The sequence below is a fragment of the Perna viridis genome, chromosome 4 (genome assembly GCF_037379345.1).
Source record: "Perna viridis isolate PV_CMFRI_1.1 ecotype Kerala chromosome 4, ASM3737934v1, whole genome shotgun sequence".
Classification (NCBI taxonomy): domain Eukaryota; kingdom Metazoa; phylum Mollusca; class Bivalvia; order Mytilida; family Mytilidae; genus Perna; species Perna viridis.
In genome coordinates this window covers 25,513,987-25,527,046 of record NC_142448.1, presented here as the reverse complement: position 1 = coordinate 25,527,046, position 13,060 = coordinate 25,513,987, and the positions used below count along the sequence as shown (strand labels likewise).

The 13,060-nt window shown below is 32.7% G+C and overlaps 1 protein-coding gene across 3 annotated transcripts in view; it reads right to left on the bottom strand.

Moving 5' to 3' along the window:
- LOC148619469 (ATPase family AAA domain-containing protein 5-like) overlaps positions 1-12,994 on the bottom strand; it is a 31,847-nt gene extending 18,853 nt beyond the window's left edge. The window contains exons 1-4 of one of the 3 annotated variants that reach the window (XM_088579368.1): positions 11,773-12,994; positions 4,939-4,991; positions 3,865-4,047; positions 239-1,701 (exon numbers count right to left, since the gene is read on the bottom strand). In XM_088579368.1, the coding sequence (XP_088435494.1) occupies positions 239-1,701; positions 3,865-4,047; positions 4,939-4,980 (1,688 nt within the window). In that variant the 5' untranslated portion in view covers positions 4,981-4,991; positions 11,773-12,994. Of the gene's footprint in view, positions 1-238; positions 1,702-3,864; positions 4,048-4,938; positions 4,992-9,879; positions 9,958-11,201; positions 11,328-11,772 lie in introns of those variants that run through there. The other 2 variants (XM_088579367.1, XM_088579365.1) reach the window with 2 other exon arrangements.
- Between the last annotated feature and the right edge of the window lie 66 nt (positions 12,995-13,060).

Below are 13,060 nucleotides of genomic sequence, written 5' to 3'. Positions count from 1 at the left end.
GAAGAAAACAAGGCTTTGGACACATTTTACTCAGCACTACTTTCGAACTGATAACAATTTTTCACAAATGATTCAAATGAATGTAGTAAGAAACTTCTTAAATTCATGGAATTCTATTTAAAATTTTGTAACAGCCGCCCCAAAAAATTCCATCTGGCAAAAAAAAAAAAAAAAAAAATCGGATAATATTTAGAATAAAAATTAACTGATGATATTCATAAACTTTGAAATAACACACCTTGTCAACCGCATCCTGATTGGAGTTCTGTTTTTAGAATCAATGCTGATCATATCTACTTTATATTTATTGCGCTCAGATCTACGACTTGGTATTTTTGTGTTATCACTAGTAGCTATTTTCTCATCTACATTGTCTTTAGTATGTGTCTTGCATAGTTTTTCTTTCTCTGATTGATTGTCTTCAGCTGAAGTTTTCTTCTTTTTGTTTGTGTTTCCAGGTGGCCGACCACGCCCCCTTTTTACAGGTGTACTTTTCAACAAAGGCGAATCACAAAGAACTTCTTCAGTTTCAGATTTACGGATTCTAGTTGTGTGAGAGGACTTGCTTGACATTTGGAGCCCACTCTTACCAAAACTTAATGTAGCCTGAGAAGTTTTTTGAACAGAAGCTGGTGTATTAGAACTTTGTAAAAACATTTTCTTGTTTTCTTCAGCTTGATTTGACTGGTCAGTAGAAATTGGTGTATCTTCACTATCATCATTGATTTCAATAGTGTCGGTCAACTGTTTGGTAAGGGACTTCCTAGCAGATTTATGTGGTCTACCTCTTTTTCCTTTAGATTTTACAGGACTTGCAATAGTTAAAGTTTCTGAACTCAAAACTTCAATTTCATTCATTTTTACATCATCCTCAATATTTAAACACACTTTGTTGGCCAATGACTTGCATTCTTTTGTTTGCTTTGGGGGTGTAGGCTCAAAATGAATATCTGCTTTTGTAGTAAGAGTATTAGGGCTTCTTTCTTTCTCAGTTTTATTCACACAGTTTGAACTAGACAATTTTGTAAAGAATGAAGATATACTTGGATAATTCTTTTCTTTGGAAACGTCAGTGTTATCACCTTTGTCCATATCATTGTCTCTTACTTCTATCAATTCCTCATTCACTGTTGTCTCATTTGATACTTTGTCATCTGTTTTTTCATCAAGTGTTTTGAGAAAGTCCATGTAGTTAATTTCTGAAGTTTTAATTTTAGAACTTTCTTCTTTACTTCCTGTTTGTGGTGCTAACTCTGAACATTTTGACTTAGTTGCTTTGATTCCCCTTTTTTTAGCAGAATTAGGTTTGTCTTGGTCTTTACTTACTTCTCTATTCTTACTATCATTTTGTTTTACTTTATTCTCAAACTCATCTACATTTTTAACTTTGTCACTTTTATTGTCAGTACTGTTTTGGTTTTTCTGTTCATTTTTTGAAGTTTTCTTTTTTGTTATTAGATATTCTGTGCCTTTTTCAGTGACATCCCTCTCGATTGCTACCCTTTCCTCCGCTCTTCCCTTTTCATTTGCATCAGAAGTGTCTTGCTTTCCATCTTTTTCATTTTTCTCCAAATTTTTCAATTGCTTCTTTGTACCTTTCCTTGGCTTTGTTTTACAAGTTTCAAACTCTGACAGTGAAGAATTTAATGCCTCAGTCTCTTCTTTTTTCTCTTTTAGTATGTAAGTTGTTTTCAAGCCATTCTGCAAAAAAAAAAAGGCAACATGAATAAAAAACTTTGCTTTAGCACATGAAAAATATTTCACCCTATATATAAAAATATAAAATATATTAAAGCCAACTAAAAGTTACAAAATAATAAAATACAAACAGGAGCTTTCTTTTATGTAGACAGAAATTGTATCAAAATCCCTTAAGGGGTAGAAATTTACTATAGTATTTCTTCAGAAGGCAGGTACATTAACAATCAGTCCCCAGTTTGCATTTCAAATAATTCCAGACTAAATAAGGCTTTAATGAAGGGACTTAATTTTGACTTTAATTGATTAGAAATTAAATCATAAGGATTGTTTATAATTTTTTATTAAATTCTGCTCACATAACCAACTTTGAAACAGTTCATAAACCACTTTGGGGTTCATTAAGAGTAAACTGTTGGTTATTTCACTTAACATTATCAAAAATTAAAAACAATGCCTAAATAGATATTGACAAAGAAGGTTGCTATCAGAAACTGATATAATACATTTGTACCTATGGAATGATAGAATCATTGTCAGATGTCAAATTCATTAACAAATGCAGTTCATCTGGTAATCATCATTTAACCAAGGAAAGACTGAATCTATCCCCCAAGCATCATCATTATATGTGCTGTCACTAGTAAAGATTCAGTCTTCGCTTATAATCTTTATCATATCCTTTTAAACAGCATCATAAGGAATAAATAAATTCTGTTCAGACTGATCTCAGTTATATTTGTACAGTGGATTCCGCTTATTTGCATAGCCTATTGGCCAGTAAAAATTATGCAAATAACCGGGCTATTCTTATAACCGAAATTACGATTTTACCGGAAGTGTGAGTTCAGGTAAGACAACGATACTGTGGATCAACCAGGGATATCACTATTCAACATTTCTGATCTGGTATTTTATTGTTATAGACCTTCTCATTGTATTGTTCTTTTATCAATAAATAATAATATATATGGTGTTTGTCTTGTTTATAGACCTTCTTTACGTTGTGTGTATTTATAAGTAAAACCACGTGTTTCTCATCTATAAATAGTCAAGTAATTTCCTCTTTCTTTGATGAAATGCGTGAAATCTGGGATTGGGAGCATCCCAGTTTCTTTGAAATTTCTGTCTATGTCAGTTTCTGGTCAAGAAGTTTTATAACTTCATACTTGTCAACAAGTGTGAGATCGTTACGCTTTCACTTGAAATTGTACTGAATGAATGATGACTTTTAATTTTCGGTTGATATTTATGCCTAGTAACCCAAGCTCACTAAAAACTGTTCAGCTCATTACAGATAATTAAATTTACATTGATAATCATTTGTAGTCGGAAGAATTTAAAAAGGGACAAAAAATACCCCAAGCTGAACCCCAAGCCGCATTATAAGTGTTCACATCAGGTGATGCATGGCATGTTGTCAGAAGTCATTATTCACCTAGGTGCTTGTTTATTTTAATGTAATAAGAAATCATTTAAATTGTCTTTTATGTCCATTATGTTTTTAATCCATTATTAACACCCCCTGATTGATGATAACCTAGTTTTTACAACAATAAATATTATTGAAATATTTATGAACCGAAGGCTTAAAATAGAATTTGGGAAAACCTGTCTTTACCTGGATGAGCGTCAATACACAAACTGATAATGTAAATACGAAAACACTTCTTTCATTCATACTTATTTAACGAAATAACTATGACTGGCCATGACATGTTGACAAATAACAACTGTATTAGCAAAAAGAAATATATTTTATTATTTACCTGATTAACTTGTACTAATTTGTAAATAAAACACTGCAATTTCCGGTTCAAACAATCCGATAACAAGGTAACATTTTACTTTCATACCTATCACCGGCAAAATTCTTTATGTAATAAACCGAAATGCACCTGTAAGGCCTATGCAAATAAGCAATTTTTTCCCCAATAGAGTAATAGGAAATAGTTTTGTGCAGGAGAAAATTATGCTAATAACCGAAATATGCAATAAAGCGATATGCGATTAAGTGGAGTCGACTGTACTACAGTATTAGGACCTTGATACCAAATTCAAAGATACTTCATTTACACTACAGTATTAGGACAACTAAGATACCCTATGTTCTGATTTAATGAACTATCTTTGATACTCAAAAATCTTTCACATCACAGTATTTACCACATTTCCATTAGTCTGACTGTGAACTGTTGATTTTTCAGATGAGCCATTTTGATTTGGAGATTTGGTAAAGAAACCAAGCAGACCTTTAGGCTTTCCAACAGCTTCTGGTTTAGTTGGTGATTTAAAGAAATCCAAAATTGATCTTTGTGGTGATGTTATTTCATCTAGTTTAGCTTCTTTCTGCAAAATAGACAAAATCATTGGCACATGGAAGTGTTTTTTTCTCTCACAATTTTAACAAATTTCTTAATATTAAAAAAAGATAACATACTTGAAAGTTTAAGAATTTTCAGTTAGTACATATGAAACAAAAAAACAAAAAAAAAAAAAAACAATAATTTTTTCAAACACACCATTTCCAAGTGTCTTCTTTCCAGCACACAGACTTGCCTACTCCTTTCTTACAAAAATAGTAAGGTGTACAACAGAAAATAGTACTTTTAGATATAAAATCACAAGTTTCATTTTTTGTTGCAAAAAGCTGATTTTATGGACAGAAACCACCAACACTGTGGATAAATATCAATAAATAAAATAAATATAAATGTTCATTTTTATCATGCTGTTTTAATCCTCTTCTTGACAAGAACATCATTACTTTCATTACATTGATTGATTGATTGTTGGGGTTTAACATCCAAGCAGCAATATTTCAGCTATATTCAGACGATGAACATGAAATGGATGATAAAATGAACATGAAATGTTCCCCCGGCTAGGTTTCTGAGCACTACTTAGTCGCCTTTTACGACAAGCTTAGCACTGCTGCAGGCTTATTCTTTCGACACCTGGACCTGCACAGGGCACTTTCATTACAACTACATTAGTACATGTACATAGTTTTTGTTCTATGCTTTCCAACCAGAAATAACTATTGGTACATGTACAATAGTTAGTCATAAAAAAAAAGAAGAAATGGAACTGAAAAAAAAAAAAAAAATCCAGAAATCATCAAATTTGCCAAACTATACTAAAATAACTTAAAAATCATAAAGGCAGGCAACTCAGCTGCACATGCATGTGACCTTTTATGGTAGATGTGAATAATAAAACTTAAAACATTCTTTCTACCTCAACATCTGTTTGATCTGGTTCCATTACAATTCCAGGCATCCTTTCCAGGCCTAAAAATTGAAAACATTACAGTTTGAAAGTATGGTATAGTAGATTGTTCCATTAATTAAAACTTGCAAATTTCTGTACAAATTATGCTGACAGGGCTTAATCAAGACATAAATGACATGGAGAAATTTTAGTAAATTCTGTTTGAAAAAATAACAATATTGACATATTTGTCTATATAGTCTATCACAAAAACTTCTCCATCCGAATGCAAGAGTTCCTTCCTGTGCAATTCAGATTGAGTAGATGCAGTAAGGTTGCTCACTACGACCCAGGTTTGTTTAAAATGTCTATCATTTTTAGATGTTACTGATGATTTAATATAAATGTACTCCAGCTTTACAATCAGTACCTTCTTAAGACAACAAACATCAAAATCTTCACTTTTGAGAACTTTGTAAGGAATAAGAAATTGTTCAAACCATAGGATTTTAATGATCCATAAAAACAGATTAAAAATATATAAACACATAAGAGGGGAGTAACTATTCCACAGTTGGTGATTCTTACTGTTGATCTTTTTCAGAACTGCATCCTTTTTTTTTGTGGGGTGGGGGATTATGCTTCATTTACAATGTATTTAAATTACAGTCACTGAACATAACCTTGAATTAGTAGTTAAAATAATTAATCATTTCATAATCATTTCATTCAACAGAAACAACATATCCTACCCATTGAATTCCAATTGGGAAATACATGTAATTTATCGCACTCAAGGATTTATTTTTAGCCATTATGGGAAACTTCCATCTGGACAAAGAGCCTTCTTTTGAAGGTACACTACCATCAATCACAATTTTAATTTCTCCATTCTTCACAGTGGTGTCACTCATGTCCTCCACTGTGACTCTACTAGGACAAAATTGCTCCATTCCGTTACTTTACAATATTTTTTGTCCATAACTAAGAAATATTATTAAACCGCTAGAACCATTAAATATACCTTGGTATAAAGATAGGAGTAGTAAACTACAGACAAATTTTGCAGTCATCGAATTTAGCCAGGGGCCCAGGCCCCTAAAATTATGTTCTTAGGAAGCCCGATGGACTTCCAAAAATTTTAGGGTGTTGTAGTGTTTTGTTTATTTTCGGGTTCTTAAACATATCTAAATAGTCTGAATCGAATGAGCATTTGTTACTATGTAATTTCATTATAACAGGATATTCTTATTACTACACATAGATTCAGTTATTTAGGACTTAAAAAAAAAAAAGGCTTTCATATAATTTCAAATTTTTATCAATTTTTGTAACTTTGGAAGTCAGAATGGCTTCTGTCTGAATAAGTTAACCTTGAAGACTGATTTTGAAATAGTGACTCCACTCACAGTATGGGTAAGCACCGCTCGCCAGCTCGCCAAATACGAGTAGATGTGTATTTTGGCACGTTCTCATTTGCTTACTCTCGTCTATTTGTCGACTGTCATTTGATTGACAAGTCTCAAGAAAAGTTAACCAGACAACAGGTTATTTAGTAAAACATCCCTTAACATCGTACATTAAAAATATGTTCCCTACATTTCAAGAAGTTTAGATTGAATATGTCAAGTGAATTTTGGCATGATATGCTCAATTTTATTGACTTGTAAAGCATTGTTTACGATCTGCCATTTTAATTTACGGTAAACCGAATGTACCAAAACCTAGGTGACGGTCCTGATCTCGTATTAGTATTCAAACAAAATTATCTTGGTAATTTAAGATTTGTTACCTTGCAAATTAGTTGTTTATGAAAAGCAAATAATTTTCTAACTTAAATAATTCAAGCCCTCACCGTCATCGATTCTCCGACTCTCGAGGGCTTGAACGCACCAATCATTAAAATCCCTTCAGCTACCCTGTGGATTAGGTGACCAACCAGCGATATCCTTCTTGTGAGTATGTGCAAAAGGGTTTCCGGTTAAGTATTCAAATAGTTACAAAATGAACATGAATGAGGCTTTGCAATCAATTGAGACAAAGTACTCGTTTAATTTCAAAGAAAAATAAGTGGCTGCCATAAAATCCATAGTCAATAGAGTGGATACGTTTGTTGTTCTTTCCATGGGGTATGGAAATACCAAGATATACTCATATTTACCAGAAATTTACAATCTTCTGGATAACGTGATTGGGACAATTCTTGTCATTTTACCACTTAAATCGTTGATGTCTGACCATAAACAATTGACAATGTTTTTATAAGATCAACATCGCTGTGAAGTTTGCCAACACTTCTTCGTCGCTCTTCTTTCAAATTATGCTGATCGAAAACCATCCTCCCAAGTCAGGGTTTTGAGTCCACCCTCGCTCCCTTAAACCCCTGACATCACTCATTCATACTTAGCGGGTATCGTCCAGCCAATTCCGATTGGTTGCTTCTCCGGGGGAGAAGCACCAATTAAAATTGATTTAACATAAAATGTCTGTGGAAAGGTAAACAATAATACAAGGTAATGGAAAATCCCATACAATAACTGAAAGTTGTATGATGTCACAAATGATGCAATATGAGCAAAAATGATAACTGTAGATTTTGTTTAGAGTCTTTACTGAAAAAAAAAATGACATATTGTGTAGCCACTTTGTAAGTTATAACGGAGAGTTTCTATTATAAGTGATTTGATTGGATTTTGGATCCGAATTAAATTTAAGTATCTCACTAGATGGCGCTGGACGATACCCATTAAATATGAATGAGTGATGTCAGGGGTTTGAGGGACCGAGGGTGGACTCAAAACCTTGACTTGGGAGGATGATCGAAAACATGGGTACAATGTAAACAATAATGGTCTGATCGCTCAATTGACTCTATTTAGAAACATTTGTAGGCTCCACCCCTTTTACGTGCCAAATAATACAAATCAATACCCACAATTCGTAGCGCATGACCTAATTTTTGGTTGAAGGATTATCTAGGTAAACGCATTCAGGCGTTAATGTAGCGATCGATAGTCAGTGGAATATAACGACTGAATTATTCGGGTTAATGATTTTCTTGTTTCATAATGATGAATCTGTTGAAATATAATTTTATTTTTAAAATATGAGTTCAGAAATGGAGTACTTATTTTATTACTGTAAAGTACATGAAAAACTCAAATGGGAGGGAATATTCAAAAATGGAAAAGTTCTTGATAAATTTAAAAACAAATGAAAAGACAGTTGAAGAAAGAAAAAGAAAGGCAGAAGATAGTCAAATCCAAGAGAAAACAGATGATAATACAGAAAAAAAAAACCAAAAAATGTGAATTTATATTTGGCTAGCAAGATCAATATTCCACTGGCCAGAATGGCAAGTTGGGGGAAAAATGGTTTCTCACACTGCACTCATATCTCCACTGTGGGGAGTGGAGAAATTAAAATTTGTGTTGTCAGCAGTGTAATTTAAACAAACAATATCACTAAAGGTGCATCAATATGTCTATCAATTCATGCTAAGTTTGGTTCTAATTGGTCTGACAGTGTCACATGAGAAGAGTTTTGAATGAAATGCAATAAACTTTCAGTCTAGATTTGTCAGTAATAATTTTTTTACATGATAATTGATACTCTTGATCAACTTATATTTTGAACAAGAAATCATTATGGATTCAAGTGGGATCAGGAAAAAAAAAACAGAACAAAGTGAAAATTCCAACAGAATGTTACAGCCTTAAATTTTTCATAAAAAAGACAAAATCAATAGGACAATGCAATGCAAAAAGTAATGCTTTGCTCAATCATATATTAATTTTGCTGTAATAAATTTGGTAATGGGTAGAGGTATAGATAAGAAATTCAATTTCATGAATATATGATAGTAAATCATTCAGTCAGCAGGCTGATTTCATTTTGTCTGAAATATTTAGTTACTTACATGTACATATGTACATATGTAGATTAAAGAAAAAGTAATATTTATCTCATTAAAAGAAAATGAATATATGAAAATGCTTGTTTTATATTGTGTGCATGTAAGTAACATGAACACATATAATTTTAAAAAGCATTAGTAAATGATGCGCAACTGTGTTCACTTCTACCTAGGGTCTCTGTGAAAGAGAAGTCACTTCTCCCTGTTTTTCTCAAGTAGCTTGAGCCCTGTAAATATGATTACATTACAAAATGAAAAGAAATAAATCATTACAGGGTTGTTTTCCATTTACTTCTTTTTACTCAAGATTTTAATAAGTTCCAATCATAAGCTGGCAGTCAGAAGTTACTCTTCTTCAAGTTGATACCAGCTCTGTACAAGAATTCCAAGACAGTTTCTTTTTTAATTTCTTAGTTAAGAATTTAGATACCTACATGTACCTTGAAAGTATAATGACTGCTATCCTAAATAAAATTGTCTGTAAAGTTATAACAAGTTTCAGTGTATGACACTGTAGCTGTGAAACGTAGCTATATATATTTTTTTTTGGCATTTTTGAAACGTTAGATCGCAAAAGCAAAATAAAAGAAAAAATATCAACAGCTACAATTTCACAACTGATGACACTAAATTGTATACACATCAATTCAAACAATATAATTATTTGAGGGAATGGAATAACTTGGGGGCAGACCAACTTTTGGAAGGAAAAGTATGGGGTCGAATCAACCTGCTACCAATGGATCTTGGGCAAACAGACCACGTAACTAATGGGACAGATTCTCAAGACTTCAGAGTAAAGTGAACTTTAATTCACAACTACAGAAATGTGTATTGTATTTTTTAAAAATAATTAACCATACTTATCAGCTATCAAAAGCTCATTATATAAAGGAATCAGACACAAATTGAATTGTGGTGAACAATCACAACTAATTGACAATGATGTATCACTCTGTTAATGAATCGATCAGATCGTACAATTATACTATATATTTTAGACGGTGTTCAAAAATGTCTTAAGATTCGCTCATTACAAAAAATATCCATACCAAGTTGTGGAAAATTCTTTGTGTTTACATTTTGTAGATCGCAAGGATGGCGGGAAGTTTCATTTTAATTAGAGGAGTAATAAGATAGGTTTAGTTTCGGAGTAATTTTGAAGTGTCAGAATTAATACATATGATGTTCTACAATTCAAGTATTTTATTCTGTAGTTATAATTTTCTGTTGTAACAATTTCATTTTAATCAGAATATATTAATATAATATAAAAGCAAGAAGTTAAATGAGCGGGAAATTTAAATTTCCACGCGTACGTAAATCAGCCGGGAAGCCAATCGCAACTTCTCGGCCAATCTCCCTGTCTCTTTCTGTGTAACTAGACAGGCTGATTTCCGATTGCTCTTTTGATGTGCTGTAATGTGCGACGGTCTTGTCATTTATGTCACATTGGTTAAATAACGACATAATTGGCCATGGCCGTCCGTGGAAAAACAACGATAAAATGATAAAATGAAGTTTCCTTGATTTATTTCGATTCAAATAGGACTTGTTTCTTCAACTATTTGAATTGACACAGCCTATGTTTTGCACGAAATGCTGATTATTCCCACGTGGTCGGCATTGAATTCGCATTTAAATCACGTGACATCCATGATGCTTAACCATGACAACCGATGCGGCTTACAACCTCGCACTTCAGCCAGCACTCCACAGTTTAGTTTAGTTTTGCACTTTTGGCTAGGGATGAAAAATGACATAAATGGAAACCGGTGGTTGCTATAGTGATTAAAAATGAAGAATCTATTGTTGATAAAACATTTTCTGAAAAAAGGGGACTTTTAAAAGTATTTTGCAATGTTTTATATATTTTCAATGTTGAAGGGGCTTTTTTTCAATGACAATTTGACTTCATTGTGAAAGTGAAAGTAAGTCAATTTTTTACCATGCTAAATTTAATAAGTGGATTACAAAGTGAAATAGCTCAAAATCTAACCTGCGATGCCCATATGAGGAAGGGGTTTTTGAAGGGAAAAGTTTGAACAGTTTCAGGGATTGAAATAAAAATTTCAGATATTTTGCGGGAAATTTCATATTTTTAAACCTGATTTTATGAACTTTTTTGCAAATTTTCGCATATTTTTGCATGATTTCTATGGTAACCCTATATGCTGTGGGTAATTTTTTCCCAGAAATTTTTTTACTGCATACTGATGACCTTGGCTTGAGCTATTTCTAGACATATAGATTTACAGATGCTTGACAATTTTTTAAAGTGATAAATGTTACAAAGCATCAGATTACAAGACCAAAATTAGGCAGTTCTACAATACTGTGGAGTGCTGGCTCATTGAACAAATGGAATACCAACCTTGAAATTTAAGGCTCCATTGGGGGTTTTGGTGTCAAGAATATTTTCAATCACTTTTATGCATTGAATAAACTTTTATATAATGGTGGGCTTGAAGTCATGTACTAATTCGTCTCATTCAAGTTTATTCAGTATCAATATGAGAACGATTAACTACAAAATATGAAAGAATAACATTCATAAGCATTTGTCAAAATACTTTCACAAAAATACAAATGTTACAATTCACATAAATAGTATTGCAAAAATACAAAATCCGATTCGTACTAGATACATAGTGGGAAAAGTGGAAATATCGAGTAGCACTTTGTGGACAGTGAAAAATGGAAAAATCGAACGTGACCCGTTTAAGAGAGAGTAACTTTAGAAATAAATATGTATTATTTGTGGGGAATGACAAAATATAAGTTTGGTGTTGTTATTGTCTCTGGACATTTAAACATTTACATGGAAAAGGACACCTCGGATAAATATAGCCACAAGTCAATATCTAGAACAATATATCAAAAATATTATGCATATATAAAATACACATATCAAATGAGTTTTCAAGAAACATAAATGTACATACCGTATTGGTAGACTCAATAAACCCTCAAAAGTGATCATTCTGATAATTCTTCATCGAAATAGATATGTGACCTTCATGTTTTCATTTAAGAGTAAGCTTTTTTAAAGGGACATAAACCAATGTAACATATAATTCTATGCAAATTGTGTGAAATCAATCAATCTCCAGAAACAAGGATTGTATAAACTATGTAGCGGAAACTGAGATCAATTATCTGGCTAGACGATTCTTTTTTTTGATCAGATCATCTACATATGTATAAAGTTCGGCACATACCACATATACGAGAGAAGCGAGTAGCGGAGCCCACTGTTGAAAGCGTAATCAAGGGAATCAAGGTTATAGCAGTTTATAAAAAGAATGCAATTCTGGGACAAAGACCAGACATGGAAAACTGACGTACACAACAATGAACACAAAGTAACTAAAATCATACACACAAAGCAACAAAAGCAAATGAGCCACTCGGACTCCATTAAAAACTGGGAGCATGAACCAGGTGACCAGTAAGGTAAGTGTCCTTTGCTTTTCTAGAAACACCAGCTGAGTTGCTAAAAAAAAGTCAAGTCCAGGGTAGACGAAAGAGGAAAGGAAAACTATGACACATTAAACAAATCAATTTTCATGGCGCAGATGGATACACTGTAACGACCCACGAGTTCATGATGACGACCATAAAACTTCTGTAGTGATGACTTCAATCTTGTTGCAACATGAACCTGTTCCAGAAGTCTTTTTGTTACAATTCTAGTGCGATACAAAAAGTCTGTGTAGTTTCGGCAAGCTCTGGCATAACATATGTGTTGTGATATGAAAACTCCATCCACAGGTGCTGAAGGGATGTTGCCACAGATGAAAGGAAAGTTGACAATTGTGAATGAAAAGTCATCACATTTGTTGTAAAGTTTGGTCAATAGTTTTCCTTTACCATCGATTTCTAAGTGTAGGCCAAGATATGAGGCTGACTTCATAGTGTCTGTAGTATCCTTTAACTCAAGTTCTTTGAGGTAGATGCCAAGCATCAAATCCCAAAAATTAGGATTGTTTAAAGATAATATGTCATTTAAATAGCGGAAATATACATCCACCACATTGGACAAATATACTGTCCAAAAAAGTTCCAGGAATTTGACATCTTTTTCAAGAGAGACAAACAAACAAACAGAGACAGACACAGGTATACCACAATATGTTTGGTCTTAAAATACAAGCATACTGACTTCTATTTATGAATAATATGACTGAATATTAGAAATAAGATATCATGAAAAAAACACAGAACACTAAC